The sequence below is a fragment of the Astatotilapia calliptera genome, chromosome 5, assembly GCF_964374335.1.
Source record: "Astatotilapia calliptera chromosome 5, fAstCal68.1, whole genome shotgun sequence".
NCBI classification, from domain to species: domain Eukaryota; kingdom Metazoa; phylum Chordata; class Actinopteri; order Cichliformes; family Cichlidae; genus Astatotilapia; species Astatotilapia calliptera.
This window is the reverse complement of record NC_137426.1, coordinates 16053920-16075068: the sequence shown is the minus strand read 5'-3', so window position 1 is coordinate 16075068 and position 21149 is coordinate 16053920. Positions and strand designations below refer to the sequence as shown.

Sequence of the window (21149 nt, the reverse complement as noted above, 5' to 3'; positions counted from 1 at the left end):
TACAATAATAACAAGAAGAAGAAGATGATGATGATCTCCTCCCACTGCACCCCAAAACTTTCTCTGTGGTCTTTCTCTTTTACCTCCTGTCTGGAAGTTCCATGTTCCACTGCCTTTGTCCAGTAGATCCATTATCCTTCCTCTGCACATGTCCAAACCATTTCAGCCATCCCTCTCTAATTTTACCTCTATGATGTGCTTTCTAATTTCTAATCCTGTCCTTTCTGGTCCCTCAAATGAAAATTTAAGCATCTTCCACTCTGCCACCTACAGTTCCTCCTCTCCTTTTTGTTAGTGCCTCATAATAATAATAATAATAATAATAATAATAATAATAATAATAATAATAATAATAATAATAATAATATTAATAATAATAATAATATGTTTCATATTGGGTGTCCAATTGAGTTTAGTTTTCAAAAATCACTGAAAATCCAATTTACCACAGACAATTATAGAAGCCCCATGCTAAAGTCTAAAGCTTAAAGGCACAATAAACAATATAAATATTGGCTGGGACATTTTATGAACATGCATGTGTTTGCATATGTTGCATCTATTGTTTGTTTTCTGTGTCAGCAATTATCACAGTTTTTAATTAAATACACTTTCTTGGTATAATATTACTGGAATTGCTGATCTGGTCTGACATTGGGCAAAAGGCATGGATTCTTATACTAATTGAGAAACAAAGCAAAACATAACAACACAATCAAATATCAAATACTGTATCATGTAAGTGAAGGGCAACAGGAGTATTGCTCATTTTATTCATTCACAAGCATTGTAGCAACTTGTTAGCTCAGCTAAAGGTTGCCAAATACACACAATTAAAAAAAATACACATGTATACACATACAATTCAAATATACATAGTCGTACAGAATATGGACTCTGCCATAAACTCTGAGTTTTACTAGCTACGAGTTACAACACAATAACAACTAAAACATCACTCCACACAGAATGCTCTACATCTAGTTTTCAGTGTTTTAAATGAAGTGTCAAAGAGGACGGAACACAATTATCAATACAGCGGCTAAAGACTCTAAACGGAGGCGCAAATAAAACAGCTAAAACATTTCAATGAACTTAGTAAGCATATGTAATCAAGTTGTTCCTCTTGAAACATATTCGTACATGACTGCAACAAATATTAAGGCACTTTAACTTAAAACATATGCTTTCTTATGCCTTAAAATTCTAAGTTGTCAAAAGTTGCCCGGTAGTAGTCATGGTGTCAAATTGAATCCACTGTATTTTATAAAATATTTGAATACCACTCATATTGTACAAGTTTGAAATCTTTAAGACGGCTGAAAAATAATTATTTGGACTTTTAGTTTTATATTCAATTACTTGTGAGATGGTGTGTTGCTGTCTATTTTGGAGAGACTTTTAAATACAACTCTATATATTTATTTTGAAATAAACCTTAGTATCGTTAAATTACCAACTCATAATTTTAGGCCACAAGATATAAACTCAGGATTTTAAGTTCTGAAGCTAAAGTAGCAATTTGCCAAAACAAAGACAAATATATCTATATACAGTGGCAGGTTGAATAAAGTTGAGTTAATTTCACTAAACTACGCTGTGAGTTTTTTATAGTTCTCAAGGAAAACAAACACAACAGAAGACCTACTTTGCAACAAAACAAGGGAGAGTGGCGAACACTATTGAAAAGACTAGTCATTACATAATGCAAAAGGATGAAAGTGAGTTGTTGTGGATTAATTCTGCAAACTGGGGGTAAACTTAGACGGCAAAGACACAATATCATGATGCCAGATTTATTGGCTGTACTGCACATGGGATTGTTGCTCCTCCTTACGTGTTTGACTGAGGCCTAGTCTCCTTTTCTCTGTGGCAACATTTGAGGAACATCACCATTGCACCTTGCCTGCTCTTCCTGTCTGGCTGCACTGAGCAGGGAGAGTGCAGTCTGTGTTTCCGGAGCCTTTTCGCTGCAACCACCTTTCATGTTGGCGGCAACGCCGTCGCTGCCACCTGCTGGAGGAGCAGGAGCACCGCTTGGTGCGTTGGGGTCAGCTGGAGCCCCCGTGGCCCCAGAATCGCCCTGCTCAGATGCTCGAAGTCTCTTCATGAGAGTAGTCACTCTAACAGCTTTCTGTGAGTAACGAAAATGTAGTTCATATAAGATGATTACATACAAGGAAATACATTAGTCCATCTTTTCACTTGTGCTCATCATTGGCAACTTCACTAGCCACTTCATTAGGCACAACTGTTCAACTACTCATTAATGCAAAAATCAGTCACATGACAGTATCTTCATGTATTTAGACATGTAGGCAATATCCTTTTGTGCATTGTGCTCTACCTACATACAAGATGTATTCTAATATCTGTAGGTACTTTATATATATTTATATTGTGTGTATTTATAATACAATATAAGATATAATATATAATCATGTAATATAAATCATATAAAACATATAATCTATATTGTATTCTATTTGTCGAACCCTTTTTTTGGACCATGACACCAAAAAATATCCCTAATTTGTGTACAAACGTTGGAATAAATGCCATTCTGATTCTGATCCACTGAGCAATACTGGGAACCAGTAACTCAAGTCTTGAATGCACATCAAAACTTGAACGACATGGGCTACAGAGCAGCTGAAGACCACACCATGTGCCACGCCGCTCAGCTAAAAACAGGAAACCGAGGATACATTTTTCACAAGGCTTATCAACATTGGACAATAGAAGATTAGGAAAAAGTGGCCTGTTTGATTGTAGGTTCATAATTTTGTGTAAACAACATTAAAGCATTCTTCCTTGTGTAAACAATTCAGGTTGCCGTTGGTGGTTTAACAGTCTGCGGTAATTTTCTTGGCACTTTGGGCCCCTTGGTACCAACTGAGCATTATTTAAATGCTACAACAAACAGTTTGAAAGCAAGCAGGTACCATCAAAGTGTGTCTATTCTAAGAAACAGAGTCAAATAAGAGTCATTTTATGGATAAAGAAATATGTTTTAGACAATTTATACAACTAGATATAGCCTGCTAGTTGGATCCTGGGCCACAACTGAATATAACGTATGTATGTAATACACTAAACATTACATTAATTATGTAATTACATTACAGCATTAATTTAATGATGTATACTTCATATGAAGGACTACCTTCCACTTGGCTTTGGCAAAGTTCTTTTCAATTTGTGCACAAACGCCATCCTTGATGTTCTTATCTGAGGCAGCATTGCCAGAAATCCTGAAAATAAGTAACAAAAGAGAGATTTTCCTCCAGTGCCAATCTATTCATCAACTTCATAATTTAACTTGCATTCATGGTACTGTTTACATTTGATTTTGGTTCTTTACCATTCATGGGCTATGGCTTCTTGTGCCGTCAATCGCTGATCTTGGTCCACTTCCATTAAAGATGCCACTAAGCTTTTGGCTGTAAAAAATACAAATAAAATAAACAAACAAACAAGAAATAATATAAAAAAATATTTATACCTTGGACACATCATTTGCAATCTGCCTATTGCAGACACACATACATGCAACCTTGTTTCCAAAAAAGATAAGGAGTTGTGTGAATTCATATGGTTTACATATCACTTGAGTGCAGATGACCTGAACATCTCAACTCAGGATGTGTTTTAGAGAGACCAGCCGGATGTAGCAGTTTGAGACAGCTGTAGTAAACTAGTCTGATTCGAGTCATGTGATTGCTACTGACTCTTTTAGTACAGAGTCACACTGCTGGATTCTGTCCATTGTCTAACATCTTTATGGCAGTATGTTCAAAAATATTTAGACAGTGCTGAGTTTTGAGGTTTGCATATACAGTGGGGCAAAAAAGTATTTAGTCAGCCACCGATTGTGCAAGTTCCCCCACCTAAAATGATGACAGAGGTCAGTAATTTGCACCAGAGGTACACTTCAACTGTGAGAGTCAGAATGTGAAAAAAAAAAAATCCATGAATCCACATGGTAGGATTTGTAAAGAATTTATTCGTAAATCAGGGTGGAAAATAAGTGTTTGGTCAATAACAAAAATACAACTCAATACTTTGTAACATAACCTTTGTTGGCAATAACAGAGGTCAAACGTTTACTATAGGTCTTTACCAGGTTTGCACACACAGTAGCTGGTATTTTGGCTCATTCCTCCATGCAGATCTTCTCGAGAGCAGTGATGTTTTGGGGCTGTCGCCGAGCAACACGGACTTTCAACTCCCGCCACAGATTTTCTATGGGGTTGAGGTCTGGAGACTGGCTAGGCCACTCCAGGACTTTCAAATGCTTCTTACGGAGCCACTCCTTTGTTGCCCGGGCGGTGTGTTTTGGATCATTGTCATGTTGGAAGACCCAGCCTCGTTTCATCTTCAAAGTTCTCACTGATGGAAGGAGGTTTTGGATCAAAATCTCACGATACATAGCCCCATTCATTCTGTCCTTAACACGGATCAGACGTCCTGTCCCCTTGGCAGAAAAACAGCCCCATAGCATGATGTTTCCACCCCCATGCTTCACAGTAGGTATGGTGTTCTTGGGATGCAACTCAGTATTCTTCTTCCTCCAAACATGACGAGTTGAGTTTATACCAAAAAGTTCTACTTTGGTTTCATCTGACCACATGACATTCTCCCAATCCTCTGCTGTATCATCCATGTGCTCTCTGGCAAACTTCAGACGGGCCTGGACATGCACTGGCTTCAGCAGCGGAACACGTCTGGCACTGCGGGATTTGATTCCCTGCCGTTGTAGTGTGTTACTGATGGTGACCTTTGTTACTTTGGTCCCAGCTCTCTGCAGGTCATTCACCAGGTCCCCCCGTATGGTTCTGGGATCTTTGCTCACCGTTCTCATGATCATTTTGACCCCACGGGATGAGATCTTGCGTGGAGCCCCAGATCGAGGGAGATTATCAGTGGTCTTGTATGTCTTCCATTTTCTGATGATTGCTCCCACAGTTGATTTTTTCACACCAAGCTGCTTGCCTATTGTAGATTCACTCTTCCCAGTCTGGTGCAGGTCTACAATACTTTTCCTGGTGTCCTTCGAAAGCTCTTTGGTCTTGGCCATGGCGGCGTTTGGAGTCTGACTGTTTGAGGCTGTGGACAGGTGTCTTTTATACAGATGATGAGTTCAAACAGGTGCCATTCATACAGGTAACGAGTGGGGGACAGAAAAGCTTCTTACAGAAGACGTTACAGGTCTGTGAGAGCCAGAGATTTTCCTTGTTTGAGGTGACCAAATACTTATTTTCCACCCTGATTTACGAATAAATTCTTTACAAATCCTACCATGTGGATTCATGGATTTTTTTTTTCACATTCTGTCTCTCACAGTTGAAGTGTACCTCTGGTGCAAATTACTGACCTCTGTCATCATTTTAAGTGGGGGAACTTGCACAATCGGTGGCTGACTAAATACTTTTTTGCCCCACTGTATATGCCTGCTGCTGTCTGAGGCTGAGGTAAATAATGGTCCTGATCCCTAAGTGAGAACATACAGGATTTTTTGTTTGGTTTTTTGTTTGCATTCTGTTTTTTTTCCTACATTTTACACAGCATCTCAACTTTTTTTTTTAAAATTTTATAAACAAGGTTGTACAGTCAAATACATTGAGTGTCTCTTACCAGAGTCTGAAATATCATCCCAGTATGGGGAATCAAATTCATAATCCCCTGACAAAATCTTTAGGAAAAGATTCTTATCACGATTATCAGAGTCATCTTCTTCAGCATCATCATAAAAAGGAGGGTTCCCAGACAAACTAATGAGGTAGAAAAATGAGGATAAAAGAATAAGACTTTCTTCCACAAAACTCTAACTTAAGAAAACAAAACAAAACTTGTAATACAAGATACTCTAAGCACATTATGAGCCACTTACAGTATATACATGATCACACCTATGGCCCAGCAGTCCACAGGTCTTCCATATCTCTGTCTCGCCACCACTTCAGGGGCTAGCAGCAAAAACAGGTTTTAAGTATTTTGGCAGGGATGCACTTTATAGTTAAAAACTAAAGCAGTACAAGATGAATTTTATTGATCTGAACTGATTTTACTCACCAAGATATTCAGGAGTCCCACATGGATCTTTAATGAGTCCATTTTCCAGTTTTGCCAACTGGAAGTCGCTGATAACAATTTTGGAGTGCTTCAAGCGATTAAAGTAGACCAAGTTCTCCAGCTGGTTAAGGAAATGAAAGTTTGTTTGTATCATAGAAAGCATATGATCTTAATGAATGCAACCTTATTACAAGGTGGTCCCTGCATACAGTAATTTATTTGGCCAGTGATGACATGCTGTTGTTTTTCACTAGGTGTCAGCAGTGCAGTACCTTAAGGTTTCTGTGGACGATTTTCAGAGAGTGCAGGTAAGCTACAGCTTCCAACACCTGCCTCATAACATTGCTGGTGTCCCTCTCTGAGTAGTAGCCTTGATCTAAGATCCAGTCAAAGACCTCTCTGCCTGTAGCACTGGCAAAAAAGGACACCTAGATTTAGTACGTCACTTTTTGATAATACTCTAAAACATTTCACAGATTCAATAAATCGTTTCTTTTGTGAGAGTTGAAGAGGTACAGTGAGCAACAAATGCCCCAAAACTACTCACAGCTCCAGGAAAATAAAGTACTCTTTCTTTGTTTCGAAGGCGTCAACCAGCTGAAGGATGTTGTGATGTTTTACCCTTTGAAGGGAACAGGAGAAAGATGCAGTGACGTAGGTGAGGTTACATGAGAAATAACTGAGTCAGAAAGGATAACAAAATCTCAGTGGTACTCTGTAAAACAAGAGCATAAAACAAGGTAAAGCTGTGTAACTGCAACAGGCAGTTTTTTCCATTACGTCAAAAACTGCCAGCATGGCATCACCACGGTCTAGCTCATCAGAGGGTGAATTTTTAGAACACCAACTAAAACAGTGCAGGCCTTAGTCAAGCAATGACAAATCACCACAATAATATGTCAGTTCTGGGTTCATAAATAATCAACATCTAATGAATTCCTTATTAAACTGATTTGGGACCAAGTATGCTGATTGTTATTATAATTTCTTGTCAGTTGCTGGTATGTTGACCTTTATTATGTATTATTTTTCATGCAAATGTGACAATTGAGTCCTTAGACATCACAATAGGCCCACCGAATGTTACGTGTCATAGAATCTCAGGCTTTTAAAAATAACGTTTTACAGGATAAGAATGGTGGGAGACCCAATGAAAAAATCCTGACCAAAAATGTTTTTAGTTCTAATTTTGTCAGGTCCAATACCCATTTGTCACTAATGAAGACCTCATCTTAAAGCACAGCTAACACACTACTTTTATTTTATTTTTTTAAAGTGATGAGCAGTAGTTTTGTTTTTTTACTCATCAGTAAACACTAGATTTAAGCTGCACCTCTTGTGCTCTAATAAACATTTACGAAAGCAGTCCATGTGGGATAAACCCATGTTTATGGTAATGCCATGCCATCTACTGCAATAGTTATGCTCACTGATCTCTCTTTTTCTTCTTCTTCTTCTTTTTCTTTTCTTTTTTTTTTTTAGCAGATTTTCAATATGTTAAAAAGGCATAAGTCATAATTTGGCTGCAAAATAAATATATATTAAAAGGATAAATTAAGGAGTTTACTTCTCAGCTTGGTAGATGGTAAGTAAATTTTGAACATCACCGGACTTATCCTTTAAGCAAAAACAAATATGTATGAAACTTGCAATCTGACTTTACTTGACTTTACTCTGTTTGTCACTTTTGCAATATACCAAACTTGAATATTTTGGCTTTTTCACCACAATGCCCCCTTTTTGGTATTTTTGGCTGAACTCAGAGATAAATGGTCATTTCACATCAGCTTTGCTTCACTGCCAGGTGGCTTCCACACCCCTAAAGCTCTGAAATGAGCAGCGCCATACTTTACTTACATCTTCAAGATCTTAATCTCATTCTTGGCAGCTTTCCTGACTTTCCTTCCATCCTTTTTGTGGAACTTTTTGCATGTGTACATCTTTAAGGTGTTCCGGTCCTTCGCCCGGAATATCTCACAAAACTCCTCTCTGTGTCAATATGGAAAAAAAGCAAACATATATCATATTATGAGTCAAATTCCTCAGAAGTCTGTACTAGAGATGGCATGATACCACTTTTTTTATGTCCGATACAGATACCGATATCATAAATTTGGATATCTGCCGATACTGATATGAATCCGATACAGTGTATTTTTTTAATGAATAAAACTGTTTGTGGGCCAAAAACAAACAAGAGAGACGGACTCGCGACAGAAAAGCTGATCAGCTGATCATTGATCAGTTTCATGATTGAAGTAGCAACAGGAGAGGGAGGGGAGAGAAGAGGCAGTCGCTCCAAATATCGGTTGTTAAGCTTAACGTGGGAATGCTTTACAAACATTCAGAGATGAACTTACACACTTGCTTTACTTCTCTCTGGGATAACTTTCTTGGAGATGAAATGCCGGTTTGGCAGCACGTAGCGAGGCTCCAAATGCTCAATCAGACCGCCGACAGGTCTCGCACGCCACAGCCGCTCTATCACGTGAGGCATACTGCTCCGACGTGCTAAGGTTCTGAGCTGAGTTATGCCATGTCGCAAATTTTGTGAGGTGCTTTTGTGATATTTAATGGATCAGATTACATTTTTTATTTCTCTCCGATATCCGATCCAGTAATTTACGTCAGTATCGGAGCGATACCGATACGCGATATCGGATCGGTCCATCCCTACTATGTACACACTTGTCAGCATTCAGATAGGGAAAAATTTACTCACGATTTAACAATTTGTCCGAGGTCATACTTGTCGGTCACCTCTGAGGGACTGTTGTAATCCTTCTTCTCCCCGAGTGTCAAACAGCCAAATGGCATGGCAGCTCGTGCCCTAGCCGGGGAATATCTTGCCAACACAACCTGCCAACGATGGGTAGTAAGTGAAGAGATAACATATGAGTATAGCTTTGTTTTGAAAGATAACGGCATAGTACATAGTATTTGCTAAATACTGTAAACAACATTATTGCACACGAGTTTTAAAAGCTGTGCTAAAAATTACTTGAGAACGAAATAAACTGTTTCATTAATGACACTAAAAGAAATAGGGGGAATGGTTTCTCAGCGATGCGTTTAGCATTAAATGAGTAAATGTAGTAAATCAGTGCACACATTTGCAGGAAGCAAAACTCTCTTTCTCTGGAATCTTTTTGGTTGTACATCTGAGACTAGGCAGGCATAATTGAGCTTGTGGGAGCAAATTATTTCAAATTACCACAAGAGAAACACAACATAAAAATTTAAAATTTCAGTAATCTTCTTCGGGGAACTCAGTGAGACCGGCAAGCGTGCTTCTTTCCATCCTGCTGTGAGTCAGCCCTGCACTGCAGGAGCAGCAGCTTTCATTTGTCTGTTTTCTGCAGTAAAGAATATTCAGGTGGATCTGACCTTGTGCAACAGCTGACATTTTTTCTGCTTTTGTATATGCTAAACTGCTTAAAATTTGGAAAAGCTGTTGCCCTGTTGGCTTTGAAATAACAAGAGAAAACACCACAATATTAACATATAAACCCGTACATGTTCACTGTCAACCAGTAGGAAGAATTCAATTATAAGAATTAAGAAAATATACGAGAAAATCTATTAGAGAATAATATTATTGTCCAAGTACTGTACTACAACAAAATAAGTGGTAGTTTATGATCACAAAACTAATGAATAACATGCAGTGTAAGCCACATGGCTTCCCAAAAAGAAGTTCAGTGCCTTCGTTCGAATACGTAACTGTGTGTCAGACAAATATTATAATGCTGGAAAATGTGAAATCACATAGGATAATTTATTAAATGCTTATCTTTTTTGGTCAATCTTCCCAAGGACACCAACAGAGTAATGTAAAACAATTTAGACTCTAATAATATAGTCTGTGATTTATACAGCGATTTTATGGTTTGAGTCAAAACACTGACAGGTTCCAACAATGTGTATTAGTTCTCCATGTTCCGTGAACAACAGCTTCCACACACATCATGTATGTGATCCATCCATCCATGCATGGGTGGCGATTGACTGATTGGAGCCCATCAGAGATGTTACAGGACGAAAGAGTGAAAAGCTGAAATCCTGGGTACAGCCTGGACAGGTTGCCAGTGTATTTTCATGCAGGTTTTATTTAACTCAGTTCTGCAGAAATCCCAGGTTCTGAACCACCAATTAATTTTCTATAACACAAATCTCGATATGTTGTAAGATAAACAACATAAATATGAGAATTTTCAGTATATGGGAAAAAACTTTTACTAAATATGTCAATCATACATCATAAATAACCTACAGCTTTCATAAATACAAAACACTTTGAGTGCACTGGTCTCTCTACTGACCAAAATAACAGAGCTTACAAATACATAACAACATAAATCCTTAACTGTAGGATAAATGACTGCATGCAGGATGACATTTCCAACTGTATGCCACAAAAAGCCCAATAAATTAAATTCACCCACATGAATTCCTCTAACAGGTTTCTATGCCAATTTCACAGCCTGGCTACATAACCCCGCTGCTTTTTTTTCATCATGAAAATTGGAGCACTTTTATGGACACAGAGTGATCTAACACTGGATCATTTGCTATAACGTGTTCTCAGAGCAACGGCATTTTGTGTCTCGCCTTTGCTTTGAATTAGTTATCTACTTTGCTTAGAGACTTTCTGTCTTGTGAGATCAGTGCAAGCAGCTGGTGGTCAAAGTGTTTACCAGCTGGGCTTCTGGTTTCAATTCTAGGTTAGAACTCAAACTTTGCTTTGAAATTACACATAACTTTAAATTCTGGTAACCTGAGCTGATGCGGCTGAACAAGTCCACAACTGCCAGCTAAAATTACTGATGACATAGGATCTGTGTGTGGATAACAGACTATTTTTTTGGCAGGCCTTACAATGGAAGTAGCAGCCAGTGCAGAAGAGTGGGAGTACAAAAATTCTGACTGAGGTGTTGAGTGATAGCCTCAGTCAAGACCAGAGATAAAGATTTCTCCCGGCTGCTGCATCCAGTAATATCTGTAGTACAGCAAGGTGTAACATATTTTAAGAAGATGTTCTTTCAGTGCACTTTTTAACAATGTATTGCTTAAGAGTAATTGTGAATCAAGATAGCACCCTCGAGTCGAAGACACTGGGATGGTATAGGTGACCAAATGTTCTCAAGGAGACTCTCCAAAGACATCTATGGGAGATAGTGACGCTGCAGTATCTGAACGCCTTATCTTTTCTAGCGATATTCCAAATTTTAGCTTCTTTTTAAGCAATCTAAGAAATGACACAAGTCAGGTTAATATGTCACCATAAGGCTATTTAGTGGTTTAGTGGAAAGACACAGTTTCCAACTTCTTTATCGCTTGGATTTTGTGTTTGCAAAGTGCTCTTTCAGTAAACAAATTGATAACAATTCTAAAATGCAGCATCCTTTATTAGACTTCAGCAGATGACCTTTATTGCATTTTTTACACATCTTCTATCTCTACCTGTATGTACTGTAAAATCTTTGACGCATGAGGTTCATATCATTAGTACTAGGGTAAGCAATGCAGTAGGTAGTTACAGTACAACTATTATTAATTTAAGAGCTATGTAATTGTGTGTGAATAGGAATGCGGACACATTATGCAAGTTACCAGCATTTCTAAGTCACTGTTACTTATGTGGTAAAAAGTAATCCACCCACTCTTTGACTACAAACAGGCCACTTTTATTTTGAGCACGCTAAAGTGAAGGTGGGGGTCAACTTGGAGTAGCCAAAGGGATCAAGTCTCTTCTTTTCAGCCATTACTTTTTTGTTATTTAAGTCCATCCCAGACTTTACTCAAGGTTGTGTTTTTTCTTCAGTGTGCACAAGCAGGAGATGTTTCCTGGGGGGTGAGTGAAAGACCGAGAGTGCTGCAAACTAAAAGCACGCGATCCATCTCCTCCTGCAGAGCTCTAGCCTAAACAATTCCATACTTCAGTTTACCATTTGCCTGGTGAAAATGCAGAACACAACAGCGTGGCTCTCCTCTGTCCTAAAGGGGCGAGCTTTCACTTCTAGAGTATGGGAGCGTTTGAAAGATATGCCCAAGCTAAATCACATCCTCTGCATCAATCTGACAAGAATAATACCCAGACTCACCATTAGCATTTTCTCTCACTCAGATTGATACAACTCTGTTGTCTGGGTATCAGAATAATTTCTTTTCATTATACATACACCAGTCCTGTAAGGCTCATTTAGACCAACGGAAGAAAACATACTACGTACGTGAGGACACAAACGCACACATTTTGCTTTCATTGTTTGTGTTTATTCAACCAGAATTCATGATCTTATTTACCCTCACTTATAAAAGGGCTTGAACAAAAACTAGGCCGCAAGCATATTTAGTAAGGTCTGACCAGAGTTTTAAGAAACACGCATTTTATCTCATGGCCTCTGTTTCTCACCACACAGACAATAGCTACCGCAGAAAGACAGACAATATCATGAATGCCAAGCAGAATTAGAAGGTAAGGCGGATGTCAGACCAGTTAATACAATTATCAGACCTCACAATGAATCACAGATCCCTACACCTGTTCTCATAAGCTTGAGTCACAGGACGGCTCAGCAAACAATAAACAGAAATATGGCAAGTTGGGCAGAATTTTGTGTGCACATGTTTTTCCCCTTTCAAAGCAATCTTTGAGATAAGAAGCAGTTCTTCAGCAGAAGACAGAAAAAAAAAGATAGAAGACACTTGACTATTGCTGAGTCAGGGGTCTTTTATCTATGCTTTTTGAAAGAGCTGAATGAAGTGCTCTTCAGTAATGGGGATGTAAATTATGTCTCAAATTAAGTCGCTGAGCTCAACTTAAAAAAAGAAAAATATAACTAGCGACACCCTTGGTGAATAATGACAAAGGCAGAACGGTGTGATTAGAAAACAAATTAATAAAAAATAAAAAAAAGATGTCACTGTCCAGCTGCTGATTGGTAGCATAAAGTAGTAGCTCAGGTTATTTTGTTTTCAGTAATAACAACTTTAATATACAGCCTACAAAGCTGACAGTCGTGATGCGTGGGGTTTGAATAGACACCTTTTTTTTTACAGAGGTTTTGCAACATTAAAAACCAAACACAAAAAACTCCCATTTCTATGCTGAAATGGGATTTAAACAAAAGTGAACAAAAAGGTCAAAAATGTATAAAGAAAAAGAAAAAATGATCCCCCTGAACTTGAATGTGATGTATAATATCTGACAAGAAACCAAGAAGCAATTTGTGTTTAGGTCTCTGTCCTTTTCATTGACTTTGTTGTTGTTATTCACTAGCTGGAGTTGCATTTGTTTTATTGATAGTGACAGTGGGATGAAATGTATGTATGTTACAAAAATGAAACTGTGAGTACACTGAGCCATAGAGCTGCAGTCGCATAATGCTCCCACTGACCCTTTATTAAGGAAAATAAATTACATACATCTGGAACACATTACCAACTGGACATGGTCCTGCCACAAAGGGTACTAAAATATAAGCCTTTGTCTGTAAATATCATCCTAGGGCACATCTCAGCTGCCTACCACCGGTCTAATTTTGAAGAATAAGATTAATGAGGATGGATGGCACTTTTTCACATTGCGTTCCAGCAGTTGCACAACACTGCCTAACCTTAGGGGACTATTATGATTCAAAATAAAATCTTTGAGGGATGAGGCATGTCTGCGTTTTTGTTCTGCTCATGCTGATGTGAGTTTGAGAAGAAAAAAAAGCCTGGAAATTTGCATTATGCATTATATTCTAGCAGTTAAAAATGACAGCAATGTATCAGAATTTTAAAATAATCAGTGTTTTTAAGCAGTCTCACCTAGGCTGCAGTGCCTGAATGGCATGAACGTGTTAAGTTTAAATATGGCTAAAAATAATAACCATCATCTGCATTCAGTAAGTAAAAAAAAGTATGACTGTGGAGCTGGGTGGAAAAGATTTGGATATTTTATTTTATGTGTTAAAATACTGAGTTCAACACAATGCCAGAAGTTTATAAATTTTAATTTTAAAAACATCCTAAATAAAAATTAGATTTCATGAATTTACTGATTTCAGCTTGCAATTGTCTTTTTTTTTTTTGTAATTTAATGAATTGGCATCATGAATATGTACATGAAGTAATTTCATGTGTTTTTATGCTTCACTCATTTTGCTTTATTAAATAAACTATTATATAATAAACACTAAAATACTAAGACATTATATGTTCAATGTTCCTGCAGTGACATTGTATTTATAATCCATCTTATAACTGCATGTTGTTTCACTGTAATAAAGCTTTGTCTCTTTTGGTCTTCTAAGCAGCATAATTGATATGCTGAGTCATGTTGAACAACTGTGATGGAAACTGGATGATGCGTACCGATTTTCCCCAAAGCAGACGTTCATTTTACAGATACTATTTACTGTCGTTGCCTTGTTTACTTGTTTTATGTTCTAGTAGACCACTAGTACGCATACTTCACAATGTAATGGGTGTGTTTGTGTAGGAGGTAACAACTGACAACCTCTGAAGGCAGTTTGGAAGAACATAAACCTTTTTTTGGGGGGGTCTGGAGAACATTTTTTTTTCTTTTACTGTGCTTTTGTTGTTAGGTTTGCCCGTGACATTTTACAGACATGACTACAAGCGTCCTTATTTATTCCTTATTTATTTATATATTCATTTTTAAATAAATGTTTCTTGCTGCTATTTTGGAATTGGATTGTTTGTCAAAGCCATGTGAGACAGTGGCAGCAGGCCAGAGCTGTGGATTTGGCCACAGCTGAGGCTCTTCAAAGGAAACTGCTTGGTGACAGGGGGCAGATGGCAGTGATAATATCTGAGCCAAATTTTATAGCTTGTAATGCTTCATTTATGATAAAAATGTCCCTCTTGCTAGCTGTGAATGCAAAGCACACATTTACATTTTTCATTTTCCGACACATTAAGGCAGAAATGAACACAGGCGAAAGAAAAGTGTTTGTTTTGTCCCAACCCACCCAACCCCACCCCTCCTCGAACGGCAGGTCCAGTGAGGTGGAGAAAATTGTTGAGTATGAATCAGTCCTTTTTTGTGCTTGCTTGTGCAATGCACTGACTCGTACCATTCAACTCTTTTCTGAAGCATCACTGGCTCATCTTACCACTTTCTTCTGATGTTGTTTTGTTGCCATGGTTTCCAAGAGCTACAGTATGCATTGTGGCACCGTCTGTACAGAACAGCTCTCTGTGCTCTCACTGGCATTACTCCCCAAAACCACTGCCACTTCATGTGACCGAAACTCTATTAAAAGAGTTTACAGAACGAAACTTCAAAAATATTAACCGAGGTAATTAATCGAGAAAGATACTGAAGCTTGTTCACCACAATACTCTGACACTATACCAGAGCGGTGTATGACCCAGTTATCAGACAGCTACTTTAACCTACTGGAATGCACCACTGCATAGAAATATTAAATTCAGTGTATAGCTTGCTACATGAACTGAAAACCACAGCTCTCTTCAGGTAAGCCCTTTCCACACTCTTCTCAGTGATGAATCTTTTACTGTTTCTTGGAAAGAAGAACCACCAAAGCAGAGTGTGGTGTGTCTACATCTCTGTTTGTAAATATATGTAAATACTGGATATTCATACATGCACATTCTAATATGCATTTCCAAATTCTGCATTTAAACACAGCATCTCTTATCACTGTATCATTGTATCAAGTCTCTTGTTTTCTGCACCAGGTTTTCCAAACTTCTGTGCGCTAATTACAAATTCCCACTCCTTTAATGCTGTGTAATTGATCCAAATCCGTAATGACTAAAATGACACGTCACTGCAATCCTTTCAAGAGCCACTACAGGTATACAAGGGCACCCTTATGGCTTTCTTTTTTAAAAATGGTTTATTCTAGGAGACAGTCACTTGGACTGTTGTGCTTCTTCTGGGAAAGTGTTCAAAACGTCAAAGCACTCTCCCTCCTTCTGGGGTGTAAGAAGTGGTGGCCAAAGTAAGTGGGGATTGTAAGCTCGCTGGCTGTGAAAAGATGACAAATAATGACAAGGAGGCATGGACACCGCGAGACTGTTAAAATGTGAACTGAAGAAGTACTGCAGTCTGAGTGCAGGGAGAAGACGCCTTATGTAAATCTGGAGCGCAGTTTGAGCAAGTCTATGAACTACCGCTTCAAAATTTTAGATTTTGAATTAAGTTATGATAATGAAGAGTATATGCAAACTTGCCATCGGCAGCAAAACCGATTTCACCGTTATTAGTCTTCCTATAGGAATACACTGACAGCCCAGTAGCTCATGCAGGTTTAACAGTTTATGCATAGCTCAAAAAATGCGCTTAGCACAGGTTCGTCCGATGTCACCGATCCTGCTGTTTTCTGAAATCACGTGAGAATGTCTGCTATTCCTACCAAAATGTTTAATTCCTCCAAAAGTTTTCAAAACATCTCGGCTGTGTTGTGTTTTGGTATCAAAGACGGTCATTCGCGTTACTGAATAAATAAACCTCGGAGAACATCCCTCAACAATTTCACTTATCGTTTTTGTTTTCAGTGTTTTGCAGTCTTATGACACTAATCCAAATTACGCAAACTGTACTCACTTACCTTCAACGAAGTCAACTGGTACTCGGTAATCCAAGTCTTTGCGTAATATTCGAGTATTTGACTGCGGCTTCACTTTTCTTTGGATGCATCCACTGATGTCCCAGCGTGCTATCACAGAGATATAAGATACTCGAGCGTTTCCAACAAGTCAGCGTATTCACGGGAGTATTACGTGAACGTTTGATGGTAACCGCGGACTATGATGCAGAAAGGAGGGGAAGCGTGTGTGCGCGCGAGTGCGACCCACTGTGTAGCAGTGTTTGGAGCACTATATACGTGCACCACTGCATCAATTATGTTTTGAAAGCAAAGTATATTTAGGGAGATGTCTCAAAATGGGGCTTGGAGGAACAGGGAAAAAAAAGCTTCTTTTTTAATAGAACGAAAATCTCGTTGCTACTTCCACGAGGAAGACTGGAAGTAATTCCATTTTAAATGGCCATTTCCTTTCATTAGATTTCTTTCATCCCTGAAGAAAGAAGGGTGCAGCCTACCTTTAGGGTGAACTTTCAGTACACCTTGTGGTTAACCAAATAACAGCATATTTAGTCATGAAATTAGAGTTGCAGGAAGATACATAGATAAAGTACCATCATCAAAGATCAAGTAATCCTGCAAGATGTTTGACTGGAAAACATCTCAAACACAAGCAGCACAATTCCATCATGTATCAACGAGACTAGGGCAGTACCTTCAACTTCACAAAAACTGCAAGCTGTCTATGATATATTTTCCAATATATTTTCCAGAGTATAGCCTATACTCATGTTAAAAACCACCTGCTATGTTAAGCAACTGACTAGGAGGCAACATGCTTTCTCCTTTATTTCTCCACAGAGCACATTCATATCCATTTTTACCAACTTATTAAAGTGTATTGATTTCTGATGCCTTTTAATTTGCTGTGATGAACTGGATTGAAGGTTTATGTCCATGCAGCTCGATTGTCAGATCAAACCGAAAGCCAGGGAGTACAAGAATGCCAGTCCAAAGTATCTTTGGGAAACAACTGGCAGTAAAGTGAGTAACACAAGATTAGTTTAGTACATTAACTGTATCCCTTATCCAGAGCTGCTACACAACATAAAAATTAACCTGTGCAAGAAAAAAAAAAGGATCACCAAGCACAGTTTTGTTTTTCATCTCTTGAGCTGATACTGGTACAGGGCTCACTCAAGCCTCTGAAGAGGTGATTACATGAGGTAGAAATAACATTAACAACACACTTCTGGAGCAGGTGCTATCCTCAACCTCTTCACAGACCGTGTGGGTGCTGTGTGTCATGGTGAAATTGCTGAAAATGCGCAGGTTTGAAAATAAACATCTATTACGTGGTTCTTTCCGCTCATATTTTTAATGCATATAAAGTTTAGTTAGTTTAGACAACAGAAATCTGTCATTTTTAGAGCTCGCTGAGTGCAGTGAAAACAGATATCACCATAAGTAACTTTGCAATTATGTACAGGTATGCAGAGGATCTGCAGGGATTTTAGATTGTAGGCAGACTCTGTAGCACTGCCTTATATAACAGGAGTGTCTCTCCTTTCCGAAAATGAGTAATGCCGCTAAAAGGCCATTGGGATAACTGGAAAGAGTGTGGTGGAGCATCTTTAACCTGCTCCCCACCTACCCACAAAACCACCTACTCTCTCTTTTCTGACTCCCTGTAATATATGGCTCTCCAGAATTCTGGTTGTCTTAGGAGTACAAGTTGTGCTGTATCACAAATCTGAATCCTGAAATTTTATATACTGTTGTCAAAATTTATAAACTACTATAGGTTTAAAATCCTCTCTCCAGCCATCCATTAAATTTTAAAGTGGAAAATCAAGCATTTAAAGCCAAAAGAGCTCAGAAATACAACTCCCACTAAAAGTGCTGCAAAAGAAGCACCTTTTCTAATGAAAATTAACAAGACTGCATGGAGTTTTCATCAAAAGTGAGGCCTCTGTATTTCCTGAAAACCAATATTATTAGATAAAAGATATTTGGAGAGTGTCCAGGGTGCTTGAGACACTGTCTAGAACAGTCATAAAGAATCTAGTGTGACAGCCTTGAGACGTGATACTTCCCTGTGCTTTGAGTGGTCAGCAAGTCCAAAAAAGTGTTATATAAATCTAATTCATTGTCAAAGGAGCTGAAGGACAGCAGGTCATTTTAGATATGTATAATGAAGGATTGCAACATGTGTAGAATATGTATTTACTCCACACCCGTGTTTACATTTGAATATTTGTATGTCCACATGCTCGATACAACTGCAAGATTGGCTCTGACATCAATGTTGTCCGTGTGCTGTCACCATAGTAACAGCCTCTTAGGGACAAGGATTTTGCAGTGTGGTGCCATTTGATAGAAGAAACTGTAGTGCAAGTCATTTTGCACTAACAAATCTCACAACAGGTATCTTTAAAACAACCATGAGCATCATTTCCAGATCTAAGAGACTCTGGGGTTGGTTGTAATTTAATTCTTGCTGCTGAATTTAAATTAAAATCCAATGATTTTGAGCGCCTCGAAAGTTTAGACAAACATTTTTCACATTTATTGAGTCTCGTCGGCCTGAAGACCCTCGTATCTCTGAGCTTTGGTTCACTGTGCACACTTCACTCTTATTTTACTCTTATTTAATGTTGGATATTTATTAGTTACATGTCTAATTCATTGCGTCACGATGAGAAACTTGCACAGACAGCCATTTCAAAGTGAATCACATTAATGTGGATTTCGACCTTCAGCAGTCATTGCAAATTTGGTTAACGGCAACAGACTGTATCATTTTTATGAATGCGGAATTCAGAATTAATAACTACCCATTGTTAAAGCTATTTTGCCTTGTGCATTTGAAAGAATGTTAAATATGTTTTATCTAATAAAGAGAAACACTCTCTACTTAGTTCTTTCCTGAACAAAACATGCACTATATCCCCCTAATGTGATTTATATCATTCGTAATTAACCACAGGCTTTTTAGTCGGTCATACAGTAAAAGCATACGCAAAAGTGGAATCTGCGTCATTAAGCTCGCAGGCACTACCTCACTGTGCTTCTCAGAAACTACTCAATGCTCTGCTCATCCTTATGTTACCATGGCTGCATGTAGTTAATCCAGCATTTGTAAGTCTGTGAATGGACTCAAATGGCTCCCTGCTTAACAGGTCCAAGATGTTTGTCTTTTTGTCTGTGTCTGAAATCAGTTCCTTCAGTGAAGGATTTCAAATACAGAGTGGGTTTTGTTAATACCACACCAGACATGACAAGAATTTATCCCAGTACATTATGTTACACCTTCTAGATCTTGAGAAAAGACAGAAAAAAAGTTATTCCAGCAGATCAAACAATGTTGTTAAATCAGCACAATTTCTTCACTGTTTTATTGAAAAGAAAAAAAATGTATTTATTTATTTTTTCACTTCTTTGCAGAAAAGGCTTTGCTCTTAAATCCTTTTCTGACCAAAATATTTTTTTTCTTCACAATGCTGTACTCATGTTTGTAAAAAGATGAGTCAACTTATATTTTAACTTAGTTGCCATAGAAACCAAAACCAATAGTCATGGGGTCTGTGATGAAAACCTTTGAAGGACTGAAGGCATGCTTCTCAAGCATCAGTGGAGACCTTGACAGCTATTACAGCAGTCTCTTAAGACATAAAGAAAGACTTCATGTGAACACATTCCCATTTATTCAATGTAACATATAAACACTGCGGCAAAATGCAAATAGTAGTCCAGCGGGAAGGTTAATGCAGAAGACCAATGTTAAAATTAAAATAATAATGTGGCGTAAGGCAGAAAGGGTTCTAAATGAGAAGACCTTTAAATAATTTAAAAAGGACATCTTTAACTCGATTACATTACAATAATATGTTTAGTCTTGGTGCATTACACAGAATTACTCTTGTAATGATTAGAGCATACAACATGATAGTGTATGTATTCACTGTCATTTATCCATTCATACAAAATGCAGTGTTTTACATTTAAAAGTAAAACCACAAGTAAATGTTAGTTTTTAATGTTGTTTTAGGTGCTTAACACTGCCACCTCACAGAAAGAAGGCCCTGAGTTCGTATCCAAGTCAGGGTCTTTCTCTGTAATGTTTGCATGTTCTTCCTGTGCTTGTGTGGGTTCTTTCCAGGTACTCTGGCTTCCTCCGACAGTCCAAAGACATGAATGTTAACCACAGGTGTGAATGGTTATCTACCTCTATGTTAATCCAGGGTGTGCATCGCCTATTGCCCTACAACAGCTGGGGTAGGCTCCAGCCCCAACTATGATTTGTATAAGCTGAAGAAAATGGATGGACGTAAAATAATATTCAAGCTAGTCAACAAATCCAAGTTACAATAATGTTTCAATTAATACTCTAGTATCATGCATTTATTCTCCATTTATTATACTGGAGCTTTGACCTGTTCAAGTAAGAATCAGCAGCAATGTATCCCTCCCTGTGTTGTGTCCTTAGCGTTCTGATAAAACTGAATC

The 21149-nt window shown here is 38.1% G+C and overlaps 1 protein-coding gene across 2 annotated transcripts; it reads right to left on the bottom strand.

The window, feature by feature from the left end:
- Window positions 1-756: 756 nt before the first annotated feature.
- On the bottom strand, window positions 757-16876 carry LOC113022286 (caM kinase-like vesicle-associated protein). Of its 2 annotated transcripts, none has more exons than XM_080301726.1 (11): window positions 16661-16876; window positions 8798-8934; window positions 7933-8064; window positions 6623-6697; window positions 6348-6486; window positions 6076-6196; window positions 5894-5969; window positions 5638-5774; window positions 3365-3443; window positions 3167-3254; window positions 757-2134 (listed from the first exon to the last, which is right to left on the bottom strand). In XM_080301726.1, exons 2-11 carry the CDS (start codon window positions 8890-8892, stop codon window positions 1853-1855), a joined length of 1224 nt encoding a protein of 407 aa, XP_080157852.1. In that variant the 5' UTR covers window positions 8893-8934; window positions 16661-16876; the 3' UTR covers window positions 757-1852. The 2 variants fall into 2 exon arrangements, with proteins under 2 accessions (XP_080157852.1, XP_026023297.1); XM_026167512.2 differs by having other exon boundaries at window positions 16665-16875.
- Window positions 16877-21149: the final 4273 nt, after the last annotated feature.

Bases quoted from the DNA above. Each gene is read 5' to 3' on its own strand.
- LOC113022286 (XM_080301726.1), bottom strand. From the start codon at position 8,892: ATGCCATTTGGCTGTTTGACACTCGGGGAGAAGAAGGATTACAACAGT. The intron at 8,065-8,797 runs GTGAGTAAATTT...ATATTGACACAG, and splicing joins CTCGGACAAATTGTTAAATC to AGAGGAGTTTTGTGAGATAT. The intron at 3,444-5,637 runs GTAAGAGACACT...TATTTTTTACAG, and splicing joins GGATGATATTTCAGACTCTG to CCAAAAGCTTAGTGGCATCT.